The sequence below is a fragment of the Dromaius novaehollandiae genome, chromosome 6 (genome assembly GCF_036370855.1).
Source record: "Dromaius novaehollandiae isolate bDroNov1 chromosome 6, bDroNov1.hap1, whole genome shotgun sequence".
Classification (NCBI taxonomy): domain Eukaryota; kingdom Metazoa; phylum Chordata; class Aves; order Casuariiformes; family Dromaiidae; genus Dromaius; species Dromaius novaehollandiae.
This window is the reverse complement of record NC_088103.1, coordinates 46917901-46942156: the sequence shown is the minus strand read 5'-3', so window position 1 is coordinate 46942156 and position 24256 is coordinate 46917901. Positions and strand designations below refer to the sequence as shown.

General features: G+C 49.6%; 2 protein-coding genes across 4 annotated transcripts in view; one reads left to right on the top strand and one right to left on the bottom strand.

Moving 5' to 3' along the window:
- The window catches only part of PTPRE (protein tyrosine phosphatase receptor type E), an 83745-nt gene extending 81471 nt beyond the window's left edge, over nucleotides 1–2274 (bottom strand). For both annotated transcript variants that reach the window (XM_064514381.1, XM_064514380.1), the window contains exon 1: nucleotides 2182–2274. The gene's annotated coding sequence lies outside the window, so the exon portion shown is untranslated. The remainder of the gene's footprint in view (nucleotides 1–2181) is intronic.
- Nucleotides 2275–7289: 5015 nt separating this feature from the next.
- CLRN3 (clarin 3) lies at nucleotides 7290–20164 on the top strand. 2 transcript variants are annotated; one of them, XM_064514375.1, is made up of 4 exons: nucleotides 7290–7661; nucleotides 11948–12127; nucleotides 13896–13972; nucleotides 14104–14158. In XM_064514375.1, the coding sequence occupies exons 1-4, from the start codon at nucleotides 7433–7435 to the stop codon at nucleotides 14110–14112; spliced, it is 495 nt and encodes a 164-aa protein (XP_064370445.1). In that variant the 5' UTR covers nucleotides 7290–7432; the 3' UTR covers nucleotides 14113–14158. The 2 variants fall into 2 exon arrangements, with proteins under 2 accessions (XP_064370445.1, XP_025971699.2); XM_026115914.2 differs by having other exon boundaries at nucleotides 7293–7661; nucleotides 13896–20164.
- The last annotated feature ends 4092 nt before the right edge of the window (nucleotides 20165–24256 follow it).

Genomic DNA, 24256 nt, shown 5'->3' with positions numbered 1-24256 from the left:
CCAGCAAAAGCTGCGTTTGAGTCACTCTCCACGACAGCTCTCAACCAGCAAAACGAGAGCAATGCACCAAGAACACGCAATTCAGAAGTCCTTAATAATGTATCAACTCGATTTATGACGCTTTCCATTTACAGGGCACAAAATTACATTTTGGGCTACAGAGGGACTTTGTTTCCATTAATATTGTATCGGGCAATCGATAATGAAATGCCTATCAAGGATCTGCCCATTAGAAGGGAAGCCTCCGCGTCTCGCCACCAGCGTGGACCCGGAGCCGCTCCGTGGGGCCACGGTCCCTCCACATCCTGCTCCAGCAGCGCTGCAAACCGGCACCGCGCCAACACGCACGCGGGCAGGGAATAACCAGCTGACAATTAAGATGTCAGGATCGACCTCTGGAAGGATGAGGTTTAACCAAGGTCTCCTGCGCTTGCCTGTGGGGAAGAGGCAAACACAGCATCTGCTTCATCATCAACCCCAACTTCTGGCAGAACGGCTGGCTGGACGGGTTAGACTTCAGCGCGATGCCTTCAGGACCCAGGAGCTTCTGAACGGTTGTACGAGGTGCCCAACACCTCCAACCCAGACCACTGGTTTCACCTCGGCTCAGTACCGGGAAGCAAACTGCTGCTGGAGCTTGGCTCCTTTGCGGGTTTGGCCACAGAGCACAGGTCACCGTTGGGTTCCCCCTTTCTCTGGGCAGGGACAAGACCCCAAATCGCCCCCAGCTCTGCTCCAGGCAGAGACTCACCCTCTGGGAGCGGGTGCAATGTCACTTCCTGGCCAGGACATTCCTGTCCTCTCCGCCTGCTTTTGCGGAGGCATTTTCAGGGTACACACAACTTCCAGACAGAGTCGTTCAAGGTAGCGTTTCCACTTGAAAACATGATTTTTCCACCTTCATTCATAACTGATGGCCCTCAACTGCTCTGACACAACTTTCAGACCCTGGTACCAGCCGGTAGGGCCTGCCACGAAGCCACGCGCAAGGTTACGCTGGGAACAGAGCTTGAAACACAGCACGGCATTTACAAAACGACAGCAACGTTCAAAGGAGACACAAATATATTCCTTAGATTCTCTAACGGAACGATTTCTCCTGCAGGCCCTCCTACTCATTCAATGCGTGGACTGTGCTTAAATCAGGAAAGCAAATGTTGGTTTTTTTTAATCTTTATGCAACATCGTGCAGCACTATTTTATTTGCTCCTTTCTGCTCTTCCTCATCACAGGGTGACTGACCTGCTTGGAAACCCTGGTGACCACCTTTACATGACACCAAACGTGAGGAGGCATAGAAGCATTTTATTGATAACTTGGGCAGCGAACTTGTCGAAAGCCCCTGGACGGAGGCAGGATCACGCCCGGGGCTTCGCAGAGCTCTTTGCGCTCTGCAGCTTCTCAACCCACATCCACCCATTTTTCTTCATATCGCCTCTCAGACGGGAAACGTCAGCATGCACGCCAGTCCAAGCACTACCACAACGCGCTCGAAAGCTACTGCAGTCAGTAACACAGGGCTCTAGCTCTGGTCCATAAGGCAACGGCTCCAGAAAAAGACATGTGGCACCATTTATCTCATTTACGAGTTGCAGGTGGCGTGAAGCAGGCACGCTACAAGCAACGAGGTTATTTTACGGGAGCAGTCTTCGCTGCTGGGAGGTACCTACCGCGCTGTAAGGAAGGTATCAAGGTACTTCCAAATCCCCGTTAAGCCGCTGTCGCTTTATGAGCGTGCAAGAGCTCCCGGACTTGCAAGGGGCAGGCCACAGCTCGGCGAAGCCGCAGCACACCACTTGCTGTAACTCACGTGTGACGGCAAGGCTTCAGGCAGACCGCTGCGCTGCAGAGTCCCCAGCCGTGACGTTCCAGCTCCCGAAATTTCAGCCCCCCCAGTGCATTTCTCACACTGGCAACAGGCTGCGTAATCCAGGGGGGTACGAGACACGCGAAACGCAAAAACGGGGTGGGGGGGAAGGCAGGGCACAAAAGCGACCTAGACCCCAGCGTGCAGGACCCCCCACCCTGCACCTGCGCCTCGCAGCGAACTGCTGAAGTTCAACCGCCGGCAGCGGCAGCAGCCCCCTCTCCCCCCCCACCCCGGCGCGCTGCAGCGGCGGAGCGCGCAGACCCGCGGCCCCGCGCACCCCCCCCACCCCCCCCGCTCCGCACCCCGCTCACCTCGGCGGCGCTTCCCGGGCGCCCCGCGCGGAGGCTGCCGCGGCCGCGGGCCCCCCCGGCGCTCTGCCGGCGACGGGCGGCGGCGAGGCAGGAAATTTCCCCGCGCCGCCTCCGCCCCGCGCCGCCGCCGCCAACACCGCCACCGCGGCGCCACCTGGCGGCCGCGAGCGGAGCCGCCCGCCGCCGCGACCCGCCCCCTGCGCCGCCGGCGTGGGAAGCGCCCGCGCTCCCGCCGCAGCCGCGGCCCCGGGGCCCGGGGGGCGTTTGGCCGCTTGCGGGCCGGGGGCTGCGAGCCGCCGCCTCTCCCTTCGCCACGCGCTGTGTTAGCGCAAATGGCTGCGTGGCGCCAGGCGGTGAAATAAACTGAGCTGTTACACGCGCTGGACAAAATCGCCGCGTTTTATAGCCGTGCGCAAGCCGCAGGTGCTATTGCACTGCGGTTCAAAACCTCATTAATCGCAATCTAAAAAAGAAGTGAAACCGAACTCACACAATATTAAAATTATAGTTATTGACACAATGCTCCGGGAAAAGAGACTTTCTCAGGAAATAACAGGAATAGCTAAGGAAATGATACAATTGTGAAATAGGGTTATAAAAAGAAACTGGCTGGGCTATAAACTACGTAACTTGCCCATAACGTACCCAAGTATTAAGGGAGCAGGAGGGCCACTAAAGCTAGCTCTCCGGCACAGTTTCATATAGTCTTTCCTGCTCTGGAGACCCATACAGGAGGTCTCGGTGTAGCTAATAACACAGCGCAGCTGAAATGCAGCCTTGCTGATCCACGTCATCGTAACTAACTCTGCTTTCGTGCAGCCGCGTCCACCCGCCTAAGCGCAGTCTTATGCCACTGCTGTGCTACGGGGTTCACTAACGAGCTGGAGGCAAATAGGGGTGACAAAGCCCGGGACTGATTTTGCCTTCATTTGCTAGCTAAAGCAAAAGGGCACACTGTCATGTCCCGTGATACAGTGCTTTATCCAGAAAAATTATCTTCTGAAGAGAATTTATGCCATTAGAAAGGGGGAGAGGATGGGGGGGAGCTGCCAGTGAGCAATTAGAGGATCCAGCAGTGATTAACCGCTGAAGGACAACCGGCTCCCAGTCTGCAGCCGTCCGCTGGCTGCTACGGGCTTGAGGAAATTCAGCTACCTTGACAGAGCTTCTTGCTTCATCGTGAAAATAGATTTAAGAAACTGGAAGAATGAAATGCTGTAGCAAAGTGAGATAATAAGCGGTCGATGTGGCATGTTTAGCCCGACGGAGCTCCAGCAGGGGCCTTTCTTTGTCCGTCTCACAGTCCACTGGGCATCTGTCTTTTCCTCTCTTCCCATCACAAATCAAGCCCGTTCCCAGCAGTGTCAGCGCTTTGGCAACCGTTTTCCTTCTCCCAATTTGCTTGAGGAGCTGCGAGACCTCTGACAGGCTGCTGGCAGGAGCCAACACCTGCATTTCTTGTTTCTCGCGGTGGAAATAATATTGTTACGGTAGAAACGGTGGAAATATTCCCACGAACGATTATAGTCGCTTTGCTGCCCTTTGTTCTAAAAAGCATCCTCTTTGCTCCCGGCTAAAGAAAACTTTGATCAGAAATATGCAATATTTGAACACCAAAAATGTATTTCGAGTATTCCAGCATGACAGGGAATTTAATAGCTCCCAGTAAGGTCAAGTTGTGCTTCCTGCCTGCTGTACCATGCCCGTAAGGACAAAAGACACTAACGTGCGGCCAGAGCTTTTGGAGACAGGATTTTGAGGACTGTTTCTAGTCTTCCTGACTACAAGCTATACAATCCTATGAGTTTCTGTGGGACGTATAATCCTGCGGGTTTCCTTCCCTTAGGAAAAAGCTCCCAAAATATTTCACAAGGCTTTGCTATTTATTGGTAAGTGGCCGCTATGCAATTGGCAGTAGCACAGTGCATCCGACCCTTAGCTGGATTTCCACAGCACTGCAAGAGTGAGAGGGCGGATGCTGTTTTCTTCCCAAGCCAAGACCAATCCTGGAAAATGAGATGAGGATTGCGGGCATCATTCCCTGCCACCTTAGAGTGTGGCCTCATGTCTCGCGGTGTTACGGTAGCTTCTCAGCAGCACGGGCTGTGGTCCCCGCTACAGCCTTCTCGAGCAGCGCGGATGGTGACTGGAGACACCAAGACAGGTGCCGACTCCGCGATCATTTAAGACAAGATCTTGCTCACTGCATTGGCGGTGACACCGGTGTGCGGTCGGGGGTCTTCCTCCTTTTTCACTTCAAGCTGGAACCCAAGAGTCACCGTTATGGAGAACTGCTCATACGGACGGATGTTTCTTCGGAGGGTTTGGCGGGGGTACGATATTCCAGATGTCACGACAGCACTTACCAACACGCTTCCACGCCGGAGCTGAGCAATCAGGAGCTGTTCGGTGGTGGAGGTCTCGGCTGAGGAGAGTCTGCCTTTTTCTGGGAAGAAATCCAGACAACACTTGAGATGGTTTTGTGCATGTGTGTGGTTTTTCTTTTTCCAACGGCGCTGTAAAAAAGCCCAGAGCAACAGGAGAACGCGGTCAGAAGGTGCAGTGGTACAAACCCACCACGCAGCTGCAGCAAGCGCGGACCGCGACGGGTATCGGCACACGGCAATTGCTGTGACCACATCCCCCTAAGTCTCCTAAAAAAAAAAAAATCAAAAAAACAACAGCCCCAAACAGTTGTTGCAGTAATTTTTCAGTTCAGTCGAGCTTCAGGTTTTCTTCTCCAGCAGCAATAAAATTCACGATGATTTATCAGACTTCCCTCGCCCAGTCCAAAAGGCGTGAACAGATTACTGTTCCCATCACTCGGAGCGCTGCCTGCACAGCTACCAGAAAAAAGGAGTGTCATTCTCAGCGTTGCACTTTTGTAGTCACCTGTTTCAACCCCGTTTCACCCCTTTCAGAAGCAGCAGAAACCAAGGCCTGATCCTTCAGCGCTGCATGGGGGTCTGCCTCCCGTGGAGGCATCTCGGCTGCTTCTGAAGCCACCAGCTGCTCGAGTCCTTGCTGCCTCAGAGGACAAGCTCCTCAGCAATCACGTGTCTCGCACTTCTCCGGCACAATGGAAAATAAAACGGACGTAAAAGCGGTGTGAGATGTAAAAGGATGGACCACAAAGGTGGTGTCCAAGGAAAACCACAGGTATCAGCGCAACTGCCAACCAGCTAGCATGCTACGTGGTCTCACTGTGCGTGAATTTTTTCATTACTATTATTATTAAACGAAAGGTTTTAACCAAAAAATTTTATATTTTTATCAGCTTTTGTGTTGTATTTTACAGTAGATCGGAACTGCTTACAGCAGACCGGGTTGCACATAAGAGACATAGTGACACAGTTTATCTATAAAAATACAGGGCTTTACGTAGCAATGGATTCCGAATCTTCCTGCTCTTGGTCTGATTCCTAACGAATTGCCCTGATTTTTCCCCCGGACCGCTGCACAGGGCCGAATCGCTGGTGGAGGCACAGTCGGTGCCGACCTGCGGCTCGGTGCGTTCGGCCCCGACCCACGTCCAGCCCCGACCCACGCGTGCGCGCTTGGCGTGAAGTCGGCACAAAACCCCCCACGTCCGACGAGGAAACTCCTCCGCCCTGCCGGGGCTGGGACCGCTCGCCGGGAGCCGCCCGGACTCTGCTCCTCGAGCGCGGCTATAACGACGCCGGGAGTATGACGGTATAAAGGCAGCCAGGGATCGGTCTCATGGAGTTTGCCCTCATCGCTGCGGTTAAAATTTAACCAAAGTGCCGGAGGACAGTTAAATGCGTTTAGGATGGCTGGGAAGCTTCCCCTGGGTGCTTAAAATCACGTATTGACAGACCTCTATGTGTGTTAAATGCTGTATAGTGGTTTATGAAGCATAGAAATTTTAGTACGAATATATATGAAGCGTATAAATTATTTATGAATAAAATGTACAAATTCATAAAAGCTATAGCATCAGAAATATCTTCAAAGTAACATATAATATAAAAAACAGATTTACAACACCATGTGCTATAGAAGTCCGGTTATCGATCTCCGAAATAAAATGCATTCATTTCGAATGCAATTACCGCCTTAAAGTTTTCAGATAAGAAACCAGGAAACCTTTTCCCCCGAAACAATTAGAGCAGACCAGCGCTGCGGTACAGAAGAGACGTCTTCTCTTCCTGAGAAGTCCTTCGCCGACAGACTATTAATTCAGGATTCAGATTTCACAAGAAAAAAACAGCAGACTGAGTAACTAGTGTACTTTGAATGCTAAAAATTAGGTTTCAGTCTCAATATTAAGCGCAGTGTTTTAGGTCTGAAATCATGCCGTTGCTGTCTTTTGCCTGTGCTTAAGTCAACCTGGCCGAGGGAAGGTGTGTATTATAGCTTATTGCCTCAGAGTCCACGGCAGGTTTTGTCAGCGTTGCTACCTTTACATATGCACTACTTCTTTGGAATTAATCATTATTTAAGGTATTTCTTTCTCCCCATAGCGTACTTAAGCTCATCAACAGATAACGCACATTTCTGGTCTCAGGTGAGGAAGAACTGAAGATCTGAAGCCTCCTTGGCAAAAAGAAATTAAAGACCATCGTGCTTTTAAAACCACTGATGCTTGTTGAGATTAGTGGGAAGTTATCAAACATCGTTTCAGAAAGCAAAGAGAAAACAACCCAAGAATAACAGTTCTCACTGGAAAATGTACAGAACTATATATATATATATATGTAAGTATATAAAAAATATACAGCCTATAGCCCACGGACGATACGTAGGACTGCCCCCCCCCCCAAGCCCGAAGCACCCGGTGTTTTCAGGACGGGCGCTGGGAATTTGGCCGCGCTCGCGCGTGCGGACGTTGCGGGGCCGTTCAGCGAGCTCAGGCGTTTAAAGGGAGAAAAGGGCATTTTGTGAAGCTCCGCCGTACCGCGTTGCTGCAGGAGGCTGCCGGGGGCTCGCGAAGCTGCTCAGCCGCAGCCGTAGCGCAAACCCGGCTTCCCAGCCCGGCTCCCGGCTGGCCGGGGGGAGAAAAGCGGGAACGGGGCCGGCTCGCGGGCTGTTTCGTCGTAGCTATAGCAACGCCTTTTCTCCCGGCCAAAGTTCAATTATTTTACATTTTTATTGCCGCCGCGGTTTCCGGGGATAACGCTGTGCTGGCGCCGGGAGCAGGTCCCGGACCGCCGGGAGGGAAGGGGCTCATGCTCGGCAGGACCGAAGGGCAGAAACTCCCCTGAACCCAGGGAAAAATCCCTCCGACAAAATGCCGTCCAAGGAGAAGACGCTGCTGTTCACGGCGGCGTTTTTCACCAGCGCCTGCTCCTTCGTGCTGGTCTGCGTGGTCCTCGCCACCCGCTCCTGGGTCACCAGCGACATCCGCTTCTCCAGCGCCGACTCCTCCGTCACCGTCACCGTCGCCTACGGGCTCTTCCAGGGCACCTGCGAGCAGACGGTGACGGGCGGCCTGCAGGTCTCGGAGACGTCCTTCCAAGGTGAGCCGCGCCCGCGGGCCCGCCGTGCCGTCAGTTCAGGCGAGGGTAGCTATAAGCCAATCTGGGAATTTAAGTGGGACAAAAATAAGGAAAAAAAAAAAAGCACCTAAATGCCACAACACTCTTGCTGGTAGTAACTTCTTGTATCCGCCTGGGATCGTAGCCTTCACCTTTGAAGGAGGAAATTGTATAAAACGGGATTTTCCAGCAGGAACAGGGAAACCGCTCTTACCATTTCATCACAGGATTTCAAACCTCACTCAGCTTCCAGAATTTGATTTCTTTAATTGCTTGATTTTAGACACCCGCTATCAAATGAGCCTTATTTTCACGGAAGAAGGTTTTCTGACACTACGGGAGGGAGGAGAACAAAACAGAGGAACGTCGTGCTTCAGGCAGATACGGTGTTTCTATATGTGCCCGACATCATAGAAATCAGACCAAACACAGTGCCCATTTTATTTTCTCCTTTTAGAGCACCCCATCCCATTTTTTTAAGTGCTAATATCATACTTCAGCATTTAATTCGTGCTTTCGAAACTTAGGCTTGCGCGTCACTACCCTCGTGACTCTTTTCTTGCATTGCACTATGAAGCATGTATTATAGCATATATGTAACACGTATTATAACACAGCTCTGCTGCCCCTTCTCCCCCCCACCAGCAGTTTACAGGTGATTTATCATCACAACAGTCTGGAAAGCTGCTGTGAGATTTTGGAACGAGATATTAGGGTATCTTCCCAGAAAACATCCGCTGGAATCAAACTGGATCTTACATTTATGGGCAACTAATCCTATTTTTCCTGCACCTGCAGTTCTTGGCACCTCTGCTCAATGGTAAGGTTGAGGGCCAAAAAACCTGGGAGCCCAGGAGGGACTTCTGCAATATTTGTCTTTTGTCAGCTGCGGTGGGACGAGCCGGCAAGGCAGAGCACCGCAGAGCTGAGCCCCCAGCGCGGGAGGCCACGGTTTTCACCCACCAGCTCTTTCCCCCCGAAATATTTTAGCCAGCCAAGCAGGCACCCAGATCAGTGCAACAGCAGAGCCGTACTGTGCAATTATACGGTGGCATCACCGTGAAAAAGCTGCGTGCAGCTGTGTTCCCCACGAGGCATGTAATACTACACAAAATGCAAAACACATAACACTAGGCAAAAAAACGGTGTTAAAATTGCAAATTCCGGGAGCCGCATTGCAACCGGTTAATCTACAGCCTCACCAGAACGAGCTCGGTAATTCCCACAAGAGAAAGCACGTTCGTGGAAACTGTTTCCGCGCGATTACGTCTGCCCGGTGCCAGCTGGCCGGAGCCCCGGCCCACGCTCCCGCCGGCAGCTCGTGCTGGGTTTAAGGGGGCCCCCGGGAGCGCCGGGGCCCCCGACGGCGAGTCCGGATCTGGGGCAGCCCCCGGCCTTTGTCCGAGCCCCCATCCCCATTACGGTGCCCGGGCGCTGCCGCCGCATGGATTTTAATTGCAATTAGTGAAAAGCGCTCACAAAACGCTTGCATGAGTGAGAGTGCCGCTCTTTGCACGGGCTACACGCACGGCCTTCTTTTCTTTTTTGTCCCCCAAATTTAGGGCTTTGTGCTTGTCATTTGCTAAATGTCCCTTCAATTCTGACATATAAACCGTTGAGGGATGAACAAAACAAGAGAGCTTAGGAGCTGCTAGCTGCTTTCAACAGCTGCTGGAAGAAAAGCATGCTTTAAAGAGAGTCCAAATACAGATTTGCCCGTCTCCCTCAGTTTAAGGTCATTTAGGCATGTATCCAAGATAAAATGAACTAATTTTACACTAGTTCCTAGGGTCTATTCTAGACACGATTGTCAAGTTTTACATCAAGCATGAGTGTACACATTCTTGAAATAGGAAAAAAATATTTCACAGAATTGTACACATACTATTTTTTAATTCTCGCAGTCAGATCCGCCTAACACGGTAGAACCTCTTCCGTTTACCTGCGTCTCTAAGCAATGATTTGCCTGTGCTGTGGCGAAATTCAGCGTTGCTCTTTCTCCGCTCGAAGGTTGCAGACAACAGTGAGAAGAGTTACGAACATCTCTTTAAAGTGCGGTGCAACCTGTCGCTAGCAAACACGCCCCGGCACGGGTGTCCACTGCCCGTCCCCAGTGCGTTTCCCCGGGGGAATTTTCCGTCCCCAGTGCGTTTCCCTGGGGGAATTTTCCTACCTGGGTCCGTGCGAAAAAAGGGAGAATGGAACGCGTGAAATAAATAATAAAGAGTAATCAAAGAGGATAACTCTCGAGGACCTAGAGAACTTATTAGCCCTAGTCTAGGTTTGCTTTTATTAATAGCTGTATGAAAGTAGATTGACAAAACCCTTTACAGAGACAACAGCTTACTGTATTGGATACCGCACCATTAAAAGAAATTTCCAAGCGTAAAGATAAAAGGCGAACAAAGGAAGAGAGTTTCTGCAGGCTTACAGAGCATGAACCGCCTGATCGAGGTAGCCTCTTTTAATAGACTGCCATTAATGACCTTAATAGGGTAATAAATCAATACGGCTACTTCAGAGGCCCTGGAGATGAGCAGAATGACCTGGAAAAATGTAAGAGTTATTTAATAACTTCTGAATAACTTCAGTCCTAAGGCACAATTACAATTACTCTTAAGTGATCCTCGACCTTGTGAAAGCTGCCGAGTCAGCACCGCTCCGAAATTAGACCTCCAGGCTGGTAGCTCGAAGTTGTTCACACTCAAGTCAGCAAAAGTTTGGGAAATTAAATCCGATTGCACAAGAGTTAAAGACGATTAGAAACAAAAAAGGTGATGATACAGGAGAAGAAGGGGCGACCTGACGGAGGCAGAAACCTCTGCTTTCATCCCATCATGTTTGACTTGTTTTACACTAACTGCAGAGGATTAGCTGGTTGTGGATCTGTATAGACTGCATTCGAGCAGATCCATTAGTCTATATTCCTTGTTCTTACTGACCACTTTACTTAAAAAAAGAAAAAAATTGCCTGTACAAAACCAGCATTTTATTTAAACCTTTGGAAAGGTCTTGTGCTGTTGCTTACGACAAGGGGAGGCTGACAAAATCATTGCCCTGGGTTTGGGATCGCTGTCAGAGATAAACAAATAAAATCGATGAGGGGTGCAAGAGGTGCAGCCGTTCAACTAATTCTGAAGATGTTCTGGGCGATAAGATCACGGACGGCTGCCGGGGAGAAATCGCAGAAGCCCCTCGCGTTCAAACGCAGCGCTATTTCTGGGACTGGGCAGCGCCGGGGCTGCCTAGAGCAAGGTCACGGGGCAGCTGGGGCTGGGCTCGCTTCCATCAAATTTAGTGATACCTCCCAAATGCCTAACCTCCCAATTCCCGAAATTTGCATCTGATTTATATAACACTTCCTCAGCTGCCCTTTCCTGGAGCAGAAGTTAACTTATATCAGGCTTCTCCGTTTCCCAAGAATAATACATAAAGCGAGGTGGAAGCTCTCCTCCTTCATTTCCAATAGCTGCTCTTTTGGCTATGAGTGCTTATTTTCTTTTTTATGGGTGTTTCTTATTTTTGCTGTTGTTATTTTTATGGCTATGACTTCTCCAATTTATGCACCGACAACTCTGCAGTAACAGCCTCGTACTAAAAGCAGCACAGAAAGGAACATTTTCTTGCAGAGGGATGTCTATCCCAACACCCGTCTGAACAGAGCACGAGAGCACTGTCGCCGTGTTTGTCACAGGTGAAGGTTACGGCAGCCAGCAGCACGTTAGAGTTGCCCCCTGCCCTTCTTTTAAATTGAGGGAGAATAATATATTTCGATGCAACTATACTGCAATTACATTTTGAGTATATTGCATCCACGTTTGCGTTTCTATAGTACCAAAAGCACAGCAGATAATTAGAGGGATTTGGGCGAACTGTACAGTCCTGGTGGGACTGGCTGTATGTGCCGAGCAGATATGGCAATCCGTGCCCAGGGTATAGAAACCCCAGCAGACAGCACGACGCGTGCACGTCGCAGCACGTTGCACCAGCAGGGAAAGGTGCCGGGATGCTGGACGTTAAGACGCCCAGCTTGGTCACGCGTGGTCTCCGCAGCAGCGTCCAGGCTCCATCCTTTTAGAAAAGCAGAGGAAACACCACCACCACCTATATTTTTTTCCATGCGTGGTGTGGCAGGAGACAAATTTATTCGGGGTATGGACACCAGCTCCGTTGCCATCCAGGCCTCGTGTGTTTGTCCCCGAATGACCATGCCAAACCTCCCGTTACCAGCGCCGGTCAATGATTAACACAGAGCTCCTCTCTTCCAGTCGCCGATGCAACGAAGAACGCCGAGACGAAAGCCGTGAACGTGGCGATTATCGTGCTGCTGGTCCTGGCTTTGCTGAGCTCCCTGCTGAGCGCGGGCTTCACGGGCGTCAACGCGGTGAGCAATCCCTACCAGACCTTCCTGGGGCCCACCGGCGTCTACACCTGGAACGCCTTCAACGGTGAGTCCCGCAGCCCCTAGCCACCGCTTGGTTGTTCTCCTGGATTCCCAGATTAAGAAATAAACGTTTATAAAAAGGGAAACATTTGGAAAATAGCCTGCTTTGGGCTGGTTTTGGTTTTTAAAACCGTGTCTGCTGGGATATCCGCGAACTGCCTTTTAAGTGCTGGTAAAACTGTGTTCCTTACTTTAAGTGAAGCCATCAATCAGCATGAGCTGGGATTCACTGGCAGCAAAAATGGAAGTGCAAAAGCCCCAACAGCTGCAAAATCACTTAATGCTTGATGCTGCACAGCAAGAAGAGCAGCGTAAGCCGACAAACTGCAGAATTAAAACAGAACAGAAAAGCGTATGTGTTGGATGTGACCACAGGGCAAATTTTAAGCTTTCTAAGAATCTACATCACTATTGAAAATACCACCATTTTGTGGTATTTGTTGTCTTATGGTCCTGGGTTACTTACATGCCACATCTGGCCTTTAAGATCTAGCCTACAGGATGGATGCTTAGACCCGTTTCCTCGTGTCTGAGGACATGCACTGAGCGCTCACACTCAGCTTGTCTCGAGAGGATTACGCTTCCCTCTAATGCTGGGTTTGCACTCAGGAAATTTGCTTTAAAGACACCTGGTCGCCAAGTGTTTCAGAACTGGCACCTTGTCCTTCAGAAGGACGAAGCTGCTCGCCTGCAGCACCCGGGACTTGCTTCACCTTGAAGCCACCTCTGAAACCAGCCCACGTGGGATGGGAGCCTTCCTCCACGCCGGTCCTGGGAGCCTCCGACCCAGGTCTAGCAGGAAGGGAAACCCAAAATGCAACCTCTGAACCGGAGAGAAAGGACCAAAGGACCAAATACTTGCAAAACAAAGCATGAGCGAGAAAGTAGACCCCATGTGTTGACCGAGTATTACAGTTTCTTTTTACAACCCCATAAGTGCTCTGACCTGGAAGTTTATTTAACCAGGGGCATGTTTGCATGGAAAAATCATGCATCGTTTGATGTGGGTGTATCTTGAAGGTTCTTAGCTTTCGCACCAGAGAGCTGGCAATGCCATGGTGTCCTTGCAAAAACCTGAACCTGTTTCAGCGGGAATGGCTGTAGGACAGTATACCTGGGGGGGAAGGAAGAGAAATATTTTCACCAGATTATACCTCTGTCAGCACTAAGAAAACATGTACAAGCATGATTTAGCTAAATCTCAAAGTAACAGGAGTCCGCATACATTCAGCAGGCTGTGGGGAATAGATGCGGATCTCAAAGGACTTCTCGTTTTGACTGATCAGTCATTGAATAGTTCAGGTTGGACCTCGGGTCCCTAGTGCAGCCTCCTGCTCAGAGCAGGGTCGACACGCAGTTCAGACCAGGTTGCTCAGGGTTTTGTGCACCTGCACACCCCACGAATTCGCACTCATATCAAATAGGCATCCGGCGAGTCACCTAAGGGGAGAATATATTACACACATCAGCACCAAGTTCAGCAACAGAAGAGGTTGCATGAAATAGCCTTATCTAAGAAAAGTCAAAGGGAATCTGCTAATTTTGGCGGGATGGAGAAGTAGCTACCTATGTCACAACATATGCCAGGCACTGTTAGATGGGACAAAATATGTCCTTTAAATACGTTCATATTTTATTAACAGAAAATGGCAGATTCATCTCTGTTCTAGTCCAGGTCTTCCAACTGGTGTAGAGAGAACACTTTTACTTACAGGTAGCTACATAAATGATGCTACGATTCCACCTTTAACATTTGTGTTTGTATTTTCTAGGAATCCTCATGCTTCTAGTCCTCATACTTTTTGCAGTGAACATAGAAAGCAACGGCCTCTCTGTAGAATTGGCTGAGGTATGTTACGCTATTTCAATGACATACACTAATTCCAAGAACAATTACGGATATTCATATTGGATCATGCTGCTTATCATTTTCTTGAACATTTCTACTATTATCATCATATATTTCTATGACCACGCAAGGTATTATAAGAAGAAAGAGCAGGAAAGACCCATTGAAAATGCACCAAAAGATGTCATTCTGTTTTAAGGATATCGATTTCCTCGTGGAAAAGAGCGTGCAACAGGAAAAGACTATTTAATGTGGACAATCACGGCCGATCATTTGCATTCAGATTGAAGGTACGCATATAGTTCAATTAACAAAATAGCCTATCGTGTCTTCAGAGCAGATTGATTTTCTTTATAACGTTGGGTACTCAGGTAGTGCTTATAAATTTCCATCGATGTATGGCACCTAAGTGCATCAGAACAGCAACGACCCTAAGTCTGCACCGTTCGGGAGGAAAACGTCACGCGCCTTCTGGTTTTCCGGGGAATCCCTAGAAGGGAAGCACGAGCGGAGCGAAGACCCCGACCTCCCGGCAGAGGGGACAAGCCCGCGGGGCGCGCGTAGCCTCCAGGGAGCAGTGGCAGGAGGACCCGGGATGAGCTCTTCTCCGTTCACCGTTGCCGTCTCCTGGAACGTGGGGTTGAAGCAAACCCAGGGCTGCTCCTTGCCCCCGCGGCGCTGGCTCCCACCTCGCGTTTTCTGGGTCTGGGGGCTGCAGAAGCGCCCCGCTGCCGACTGCCCCGGCTTGCGGCCGGGGTGCACCAACACGGGCCTCATACGAAGGCATCTGCGCCTTCCCCCTTGGATCCAGCTGTGAAGACCAAAGACGCTGTTTTGATTGTGTATGTAATTTGGGAATGGAAGGGACAAAAATAGTGCAAATGCCAGAAATCGTGGAGATTGTGAGAAATGGTCCCGGAGGTGTCAGTGCTTCCTTTCGTCCCGCAATTCTCCCTGCTCTCACTTGCCCCAACACTTCGGGGTCCTCTCTTGGAGGTCCCCTCTCCTGGAGGTCCCCCCCACACCTTGCCTAGGTGACGGCACATGGGGTTGCAGGTTCCCTTCGCCAGGCAGGAGCACGAGCGTGCGAACAACCTCGCCGCGCCCAGCCTCCCACCCCGCCGCGGCAGCAGCACCATCCCCTTCCTCCCGCGTCGCTGCCTTGGAGCCGTCCTGCACGGCTGCAACCGCACGCTGGGCTCCTCTGGCAGCAAGAGGATGGGAAACGGCCCGCGCAAAGCAGAATCACAGCCTGCTGTCAGCATGCACGTTTATTAATTTGCAGCAACATTAGCAAAACCCTGTTCCAGGCTATTTATAGGCTCCCGGTCGGCGTCATTAGCAGGACTGTAAAGCCGCACCTTGAGCAGGCGTGGTGGCCCGCCGCTCTCCTGCGAGCCACCTTGGAGCGTCGCTTTGCCCCAGCACAAATGCCAGATATTGGGCTTCTTTGTGATGTTTTATAGCCAAACCTCTCCCCTCTGTGTACACTTTAATTAATAAACACAGGTCTAGGGTATGTGCACAGACGCACACAACGTTGGAGCTGCACAACGCCGACGAGCTCCCTCCCGATTCCGCCCAGGGCGAATGAGCAGGGGAATGTGACCTTTCGCTAGGCAGGAGCGCTGGCACCGGGCCACGGCGTGAAGCCACGCTGGGGACACGTGCCCCGGCAGCAGCAAACTCCCCGCGCAGGACGGTCGGCCTCCTCTTTTGCCGCTCACCCCCGCGGCTGGACGACCAGGTCTTGATCACGCGCTTTCCCTTTGCGGTATCACTTTCACCATCGTGCTCGACATCTGCTCCACGATGCAGGAGGAAATGAAACAGCAGCTAAGACGAAGCAATGAGAAGATACGAAAAGTGACTTCTCACCATGTATGCCCAAAAACTAAAGCTTCGGGACTGAGGTGCCCAGTACTTCATGCAGCTGTACTCTATCAAAGGAGTCCGAGCAGGGAGGTATTTTACATCCTGCTTAAAAATTTGGCTAAAAGTGTGATGAGTGCAGAGCAGGGAAAAAAACAAAGGAGGGTCTCTGTTTTGGGGGGCAGGAGGGTCACAGAAACGAGAGGCGTTATCTGCTCTGCACTTGTGGCAAGAACCATGCCTGGAACTGCTTTCCGCTGCTGTAAACATTTCGGTTAAAACGTCAGACATTTTGCACCCGTGAGCTCCGCTGGCGCGAAGCCAAACGTTTGCCGGCGTTGCTTTGGCTGCAAAAACTTTCGCACGGTCTCAGCGCGCATCTGTCGCTGTCGCGCTCGGCCAGCATCCATCACGCCGCGCGACTGCACTTGCATCCGGCGCTTGCTGGGAGGGCAGCGAGGTCTTCGTGGCAGGACGACGTCGGAGGAGCCCTGGCCCCGGCCTCGAAGCGACGGTCGCCGTTACGGCCGCGGTTGCGTTGCGCCGAGGTGCCACCTCCCACCCGAGTCACAAGCTGCGGAAGAGGGAACGCGCACCTGAGCCAAAGCCCGCTTCTCCCGGGAAGGGGCCGAGCGGGAAAGGAAGGACGGGACATAAACCGGCCTTGCGTCCAGCTTTCGGATGCCGGAAAGGAACGGTCTGGCTCTTGCCAGCCGCCAGCCTTCGCGATGAATGAAGCTGTGTTCAGCGCGCTCGTCCCCTTAATGAGGACAAATCCTGGCAGCTCACCCTTAGGTAACAAGGAAAAAAGCTTGCACTGTCAGCTTGATGCACGCTTGAAAGAAAAATCAAGCTCCCACCTTATCTAAAAGCGGGTAATTTTACACGTTCGTCACCTGCCAGCAGTGCGAGTGCTTCCGCGACGAGCTGTGGCTGCCCGGGTGGAGGGAGGCAGCCGGGCTCGGCGAAAGCAGATCCTCTCTGCCTGGTAAATCAGCGCTTACCTTAAGTAGTAACAGCAGCTGGAAACGGCAGGCAAATGCAGTCGTAGCCATGCGGCCTGGCTCGGAGAGCCGCGTCGATAAGCCCATGCCTGTCCCCAGCAGCTCTTCTGCCAGAGGATTATCCCGCTCGCGCTGTTTAAAAATCTCTGCTTGGAGGAGGATTGCCAGAATTCGCAATCGATGCGCTAAATCGAGCACAGTGCCACCAACACCGTGCTGATTTTTATTAGCGAAATTAAAAATAAGCGTTACAAGAGCAGTGGATGTAGGACAGGCTGTGCCCCACAAGACATGGGGCGGTCTGCATGAGAGCTGTAGATTAGCACTGATTTAAGCATTTATTCTCACAATTAACTGCGTTGTACCAGCAACCGCACCTTTTACGGCCTGAATGTCTTCCCTTTGCACGAGTCCCACCTGACACTCATGCCTGCTGTCACACCTATAGTGCATAAAGCAACATTATCCATTTTGTCACATGGCACGAGAAAGAGTCAGAGGTACAATTTATGCTGGAAAAGCAGGCTTCGTGGTGGTGAGATGTGTCATTCGGCAGCTCCTCCCTTCCTCTGCATGACTCACCCTTTAAAACGTTTGCTTTAAAACCGTGACACAGCTCACAAGTTCACAGTGGAAATGCTGGCGCTGGAAGAGCTCAACTGCCCCATCATACGAGGAGAAAGTGCTGCAGGTAAAAATGCAGCTATGCCTTCAACGGCGATGGAAACTCTGCGTGGTGCCCCAGTTTGGGGATGGCTGCACGCTGGCCAGTGCATCTCCTGTAGCTCCTTAGAGAGCGGGCAGCATCGCCCGGCATCGCTGGGTGTCAGCAGCAAACAGCTCTACGGCTGAGATGCCTCGCTTGGCTTGATATTTGCCTGGAAAAACATCCCAGAGAAGCTCTCACCTGGAAAACTTTGCTGCAAGGACAAGAAAAAAACAACCCTTTACCCTGGCCAGATTTGAGTCTCCTCTTTGTGGAAAGTTTTTGTCATCGATGTTTCTAATCAGCTGCCCATTTCCTAAGGAGTGGATGCAAGTCAATCCCCGCATTGCAGGGATCATCTCGTTTCTCCTGCCTACTTTTTTTAGCTTTGGAGAGTGGTCCGGAGAAACGTCGCAATGGCTTTCGATGAAGCTCTATTTGAAGTTACCTTTCGAGAAGGATGTGCTGTATCGTCGCCCATCACTGCACCGCTGCTCTGGGGGGCCGGATTCCCAGGGGCAAGCAGGGAAGGCTCTGGCACGTGCAGCTCTTTCTAGCTGGGCAATAGGAACAGGCATTTTAAAAATAAGACAAAATCAGTGCCAAACTTGGCTCAGAGGAAAAAAGTCTGCTTGTAAAACGGACTCCAAACAGGCAACAAGGCAGAGAACAACCTCCCTGCTCTTCGCGGTGCTCGCCCCGAGGGAGCCGTCTCAGAGCGGTGCCCGATGATCTGTGCACGTCTATGAAAACGCGCCCGCTCCTCTCCCCGCGCGTCGAAGGATGCCCTCTCCTCCTCTGCACGGCTCCTTTGAGTGGGCAGCACCGCGCAGCAGCTGCGGGTCTCGGCCGTGATGCGTGTGCATGAAGCTCACCCATAGAAATAAGATCTTACAAACCAATCTCGGCTAATAAGCACGGATCTTCTTCTAGAGATCTGGCGGCATAAAATCCCGAGTAGGTATATGACATCCCATCAAAACATGGACATATATATTCATCTTTTTGTTCAAAATATTCTAATTGTCAGAAATAATAGAGCTAACTGTCGGAGCGCGCACACATTTAAACACTGCAGTTCAGGAAAAGAGCCAAAACAAACTCTGCTACAAGAAGCGGAGCGAGGCGGCAAAGCCCGCGCTCAGGAGCAGCGTTACCCGGGACGCTGCGAGACCTCGGATCTGCGCTGTCCTGCTGGGCCCGGCAGCCACACGGCTGACCTCGGCTCCTGCGCCGCTCGCCAGACCGCTGCTGGAAAGCACGGTGGATGCTCCCCGCTGCTTAGCTTGCCTCCCTGCGAGCTCTTTGCCTGGGAAGCCGTGAGAGGGCAGCATCCTCCTTCCCAGGCTTGAACATCCCTTTCCTTCTCTTTTTTTTTTTTTTTTCGATTGAGGAGTGAGAGCGACCAAGCACTTTCCTAGCTGCACATGCAATGGCAATACCATATTGTCATAGGCACAGCATAGACTGGGTAAATGCTCTTCCTCCCAGCCCCCCGGAGGAAGATGAGGCAGTGATGAAGGCCGGGGAGGACTAGCAGCAGGAACAGAGCCACGCGCGAGGTGCAACCTTAGGGCTGCGCAGGTCGAGGTGTAGACCCAACACTACTGACTTTGCTCGGGACTGTCCATAAGCGTGGACCTTACTTGGAGTAACCTCACTTAGATCAGGCCAGCTATCCCCAAAACAACAGATCATTCGCTGGAAACTTTGCCAGCCCTTGTCCCTCCCCTAACCTTTCCCCCCGCCCAATTATGGAAAAATTAAATTAAAAAAAGAAATTCAAATAATTTGCCATGAAAAAAACAGACTGTCTCATTTTTATCTGATACAGGGTAACATTTCTGACCCACTCTAGGATGTTTCTAATCGATTTTCTCTATGATTTAACAGCGCTGCACGTATATACTCCTCTCATGGCATACATTGTTCTTTGCATAACATCATTTAAATGAACAATTTGCCCTAGAACATGTCATTGATTTGAGGAAGCTTCTCAAGCCTCCTTTGATCTATTTAAAGGCTGTGCTTTAAGCTGCCACAGCTCCTCTGGGGACCCCTGGCAGTGCTGGACACCCTGCAGTGGTGACCTGAGGAAGCCTAAGCAGACCGCGGACCATTTGTTTCTATGTGTGTTTTTAGGCGTTAGGGGTCAGATCCATCTTCCACTGCTCGCAGGAGTAATACCATCTGCCTAACGGGACTTACGGGGAAAAATAAGAGTGTCGTTCAGCGCGGGGAACCCGAAGCGGTGGGGAACGCTCACAGCCCTTTGGGGAACAGGGCAATACACCGACGGGCAGCACCGGCACGTGGTCTGTCCACGGCCCCAAGGTAGCTGCCAACACTAATAACACCACCGAAAGACAGATGATATCCTAATTATAGGCACTTCAAAGGAAGTCACCACTTACTTTTAATAAAGCTGCAGCTTAATTTACTAAGGACTTGGGGGTTCAACATAGACGTTGCCTTCACCTGTTCATGCACAAAACATGCATCTCTATGTTCTCTGTACGGGCTCTTTCTAGGCTCCACACTGAATCCTAAGGTTTTATGTGTAAGATTTCACGACAAGGAAAAATAAAATAAAATAATAATGGTAAAAAACCCCTTAATATAACGTGCCAAGAAACCAAGGGTTCATATTCAGTCACCCAAAGAAAATCAGCAAATCTAGTGAATTCCTTGCTTGCGCCACTGCCAAACACTTCAGTAGGAACTCTCTGTGTTAACAGTAGCTTTTGGCAACAGTCTCCCAGCTGGAACGGGCTATAGCTGGGAAAGCGATGAGTCCGTGGCACACTTTAAAGAGAAGAGGCAACACGGCGGTAGCATCACATGACAAATGCAGGATAACATAATGCAGATTTTTGTCCCCATTCGTGAGATTTCTTAGAGCAGCTTCCGAAAGGAGACATACACTGCGCAGATCTGAGCTTGCAAGGTTGGTGCCCAGGCAAAACGAAGGACACGAGGCACGACTGCAAGCCCGTCTGTGACCGTGGTCCCCAGTGACCGTTTCCCAGGCTTCAAACTAGCTGAAGGAAGACATCAAAACATTGGAAAATATTTTCCCTGTTATTTGATACCATTAGCATGCAAAATTAGCTCCATGTTTAATTATCCTCTCCTAGAAAGAGTAGTGACATAAACAAGAAAGGTGGAGGGATAGGGAAAAAAAATGCCCCCACACTTGAAGTACATGTAGAAGCTATTAATTATTGCTCCTAGGCAGGAAACTGCACAGAGAGACTCTCCAAGTGCATTGTAAGAACGTCCGATCACATACGTACCTCTAACGAGCATGTGTGCAGACATGAATGTGGATATTTATGTTCTTCATTAAAAAAAAAAAGCTAATCCTATTCAAAGTCAATGCAAGAAGTGGGCAGCATTTGCTGTTGCTCTGTGCACACCATTAAGTTGTTTAAGAATAACTTCAAAATCCTGTGCTGGAGCAAATCAAGAAGAAAATTCCTTTCTGTCAACACATGGATTAAACACAATAAAAAGACATCAGAAAATTTGTTACCAAGACAATAAATCTTTCAGCGATTCCATACACCTCCAAAAATAAGTTAGAGCGTGCCGCAGGGGACTAAATGGAGGGACTGAGTTGTCAAAGACAGAGAGACAATTGGGGAGAGAAAATTTAAACCTCTCCCACAACTACATTGTCAACACTCCATCACATAAATTGCTTTGAAATATCTAAAATCCAGACACTACCTCCATACGGGTAAGACCTGACACCTCTACGTGTCCAGAAATATGAAAGAGAGGGTCCTTCTGGAGCCGGTAGGAAATGCTCTCGGTGCATCGGCACCTTTGGCAAAGCCGGCGGCTCTGCACCAGCCGGCAGCTTTGGCAGCAATTGCAAAGCAATTGAAAATAGGAAAGAGTGGGAACTTTCATTGGCTTTAGTGGGCTGCGGATCAGGTCGTGAACAAATTAACATGACAATGACATGGATCTCTTCATGTTTACCCTGTAAGCACAAATGGATGGGGATCAAAATATCCTCAGCTAATCTCTTCTTCCTTTCCCCATCTTAGTTTGAAGAGAAGATAAGATTACATGGATTAGAGCAGCCCAAGAGAAATTCTTGCTGCAGCCACCAAATTCTCCAGGACACTGTTGTGTCTCTTCAGGAAAACAAAAAAAAACAAAACCAACCAAAGCCAAAAGAGAAAGAAAAAGAAAATCAAAGAAAGCCTACATTAAAATAGTCTAACAGTATTAAGGATCAGACACCTTTGCATACACGTCACATCAAATCATTACTGCAATACTGACACGCTAGTGAATGAAAAAAGAAGTGCTTAAAAACGGTAATGAATAAATCAGCCATGGTCATACCATCCCCAGAAAGCCCACAGGCCCAGGTCAGATTAAGCATGGTCATGATCCTTGCTAATATTTATATAATAATAACCTTATTGTCCCAACTCAGGCAGCACCTCGAGCCTGGCCGACGGCTCCGGAATTTCCTCTCCTCCATGGGACAATGGTGGCACAGACCCAGGGTCAGCATGGCACACACCTTGAGCTAAGCACCCTCCTTAGGGGACATCAGGCAAGGAATATTCCGCCTGTATAGTTGTGGTCAGTTAAAATAGGTCTTTTCCAGCACAGGCAAGCCACAGTCTACTTACTAATTCTCTCAACATAGTTACTATCAGGGAGTCTTCTCTATCCAGTTGCCTTTGTATGGGAAAAAACAAACTAAGTGCCCTCTACTCCTATGTTTCCCAACTTGCCCACTTTTCTACAGCTCAGTCATGACCACACTTGTCATGTAGAGTGATGAAACTCATGCAGAAACTAAGCAGGCTTATCCTAGCCATTCTTTCCTCTCCCTCTTGACTATACAGCTTCTGTCTTTTCTGACATTACTGAAACATATTTATGAGCATGACAGAAAAACGACAACGTATTGCGGCAGAACTACTAAAATATTGCAAGATGACCCCTGATGGTTTTAAAATAAAACACCTTTCAGTGTGCAGTGAGAAAGATCGAGGCCTGCCTACCTTCTTGTCTTCCGAGCGTTGCCTACGCATGGGCTCCAAGCTTCTACGTCGCCCCAGGGACTGCGAATGGCTAGCAAACACAGTAGTTACGGAGGCACTCTGACTCACTTTCCAGCATTAGGGCTCAGAAAATATTCTTCATGGCTCTATTTCCTGTCCTTAAGATTTTTAAACTAGTCATCAAGAAACATAACAATGCCACAGCTCCTCGGGTAGCGGCTGCTTAGGTGGTTCTGTGCTGCTTCTTCACTTCTTTCTCAATACAGAAGAGATGACTCACATTTTCAGAGGCAATTCTCAGTTTTCCAGTGTGTGGTGAGTACTGGGAGATTACAGTCCTGAACTGTATGGAACTGCCTCACTTCTGACAGTGGCTTCAAACGGAAAGGAAATAAAGGGATTTTTTGTTTTGTTTTTATTTTTTAAATGTGATTATTGACTTCATAGTGAAAATCAGATCTTAGTTGAGGCCGAGTTCCTCTGAGGAGGAATGAGCTTTTCCATCTTGGAGACTGTTTTGCTTTTTGTTTTCAATCTTTTTTCCACATTGAAGATTGTCTAGTTTTTTTCTTTGCTTAGGGTTTTTTTTCGGCCTCGTTTTCCTGATGGGGTTTCCAAAGCCTGAACATCATCATGATTTTCAAATCAATGCTTTCATTTAGGGCTGAGGGAATTTTTTTAATGGAACAGTTTAGATGTTCATTTTACAGACAATTTCTTTGGAGAACGAGAAAAATCCTATAAATAAATGTAATCATATTGCAGAGACTTTGAACTCCATGGAAAGCAGCTCCTGTTCATTTCCCACTCCATGCAGGTCCCCTTCTCACCCTTCCCTCATTGCGTGTGTCCAGGTACCTTCCAGCCGTACATTGAACAAGGGATCTAGTTCCTATAACCCCTTCCTTCTTTCTCTCATGAATAAATTTTTCATTGTTGATACACCCATTCTGTGGAGGTCTCTAAAGTTATAGCTGCTTGGCAAACACACCTCTCAAACAAGAGTTTCTAATTTCTAAAGAACGTTTCTCAGCCCATAAATTCCAATTTTCCTGGCAAGGCATGTTACCTGCAATATCGCTGAAGAGCCTGATGAGAAGAGAACTGACAACCCATTTTCATCCATCTTCATCTGTCTTCCACGAATGTGGGAAGATAAGTAGGGCCCCCGTTTCACCAGGCTGGCCTTTACTAACTGATACCATCTTGGTAGTTACTCATCGCCACCGCTCCCTTTTCTCCACTCCCTGCAATCCTGGCATTATGGATTCAGACACGCTGAAGTGACCAGAGGTCCTAGATTTCAGAAGAAGATTGGTTTAAGACACAATTTGCTGGAAAGAAGGTTTTGCACAGAAGAGGAAAAGATAGCAATAATACAGCAAAGGGTTATCATTCAGAACAATATTTAAATGAACACATTAGTCAAGTTTTAAATGCTATATTTAAATGCGATTATAAATCTCCTCTGTTGCAAATATCACGATGCTCCCTTGCAGCTCGAAACTGTTGCACAGTATATTGGATTTTGATAGCACGTCTATGTTTAATATGAGCTAATGAATGGAATATGCTCACAGAAGCCAAAGTGTCCTGCAAGCAAGCATGTCTTCAAATTATTTTGCTGGAATAATCTGGAAATAGTTTCAATAATGGAAACTAAAGA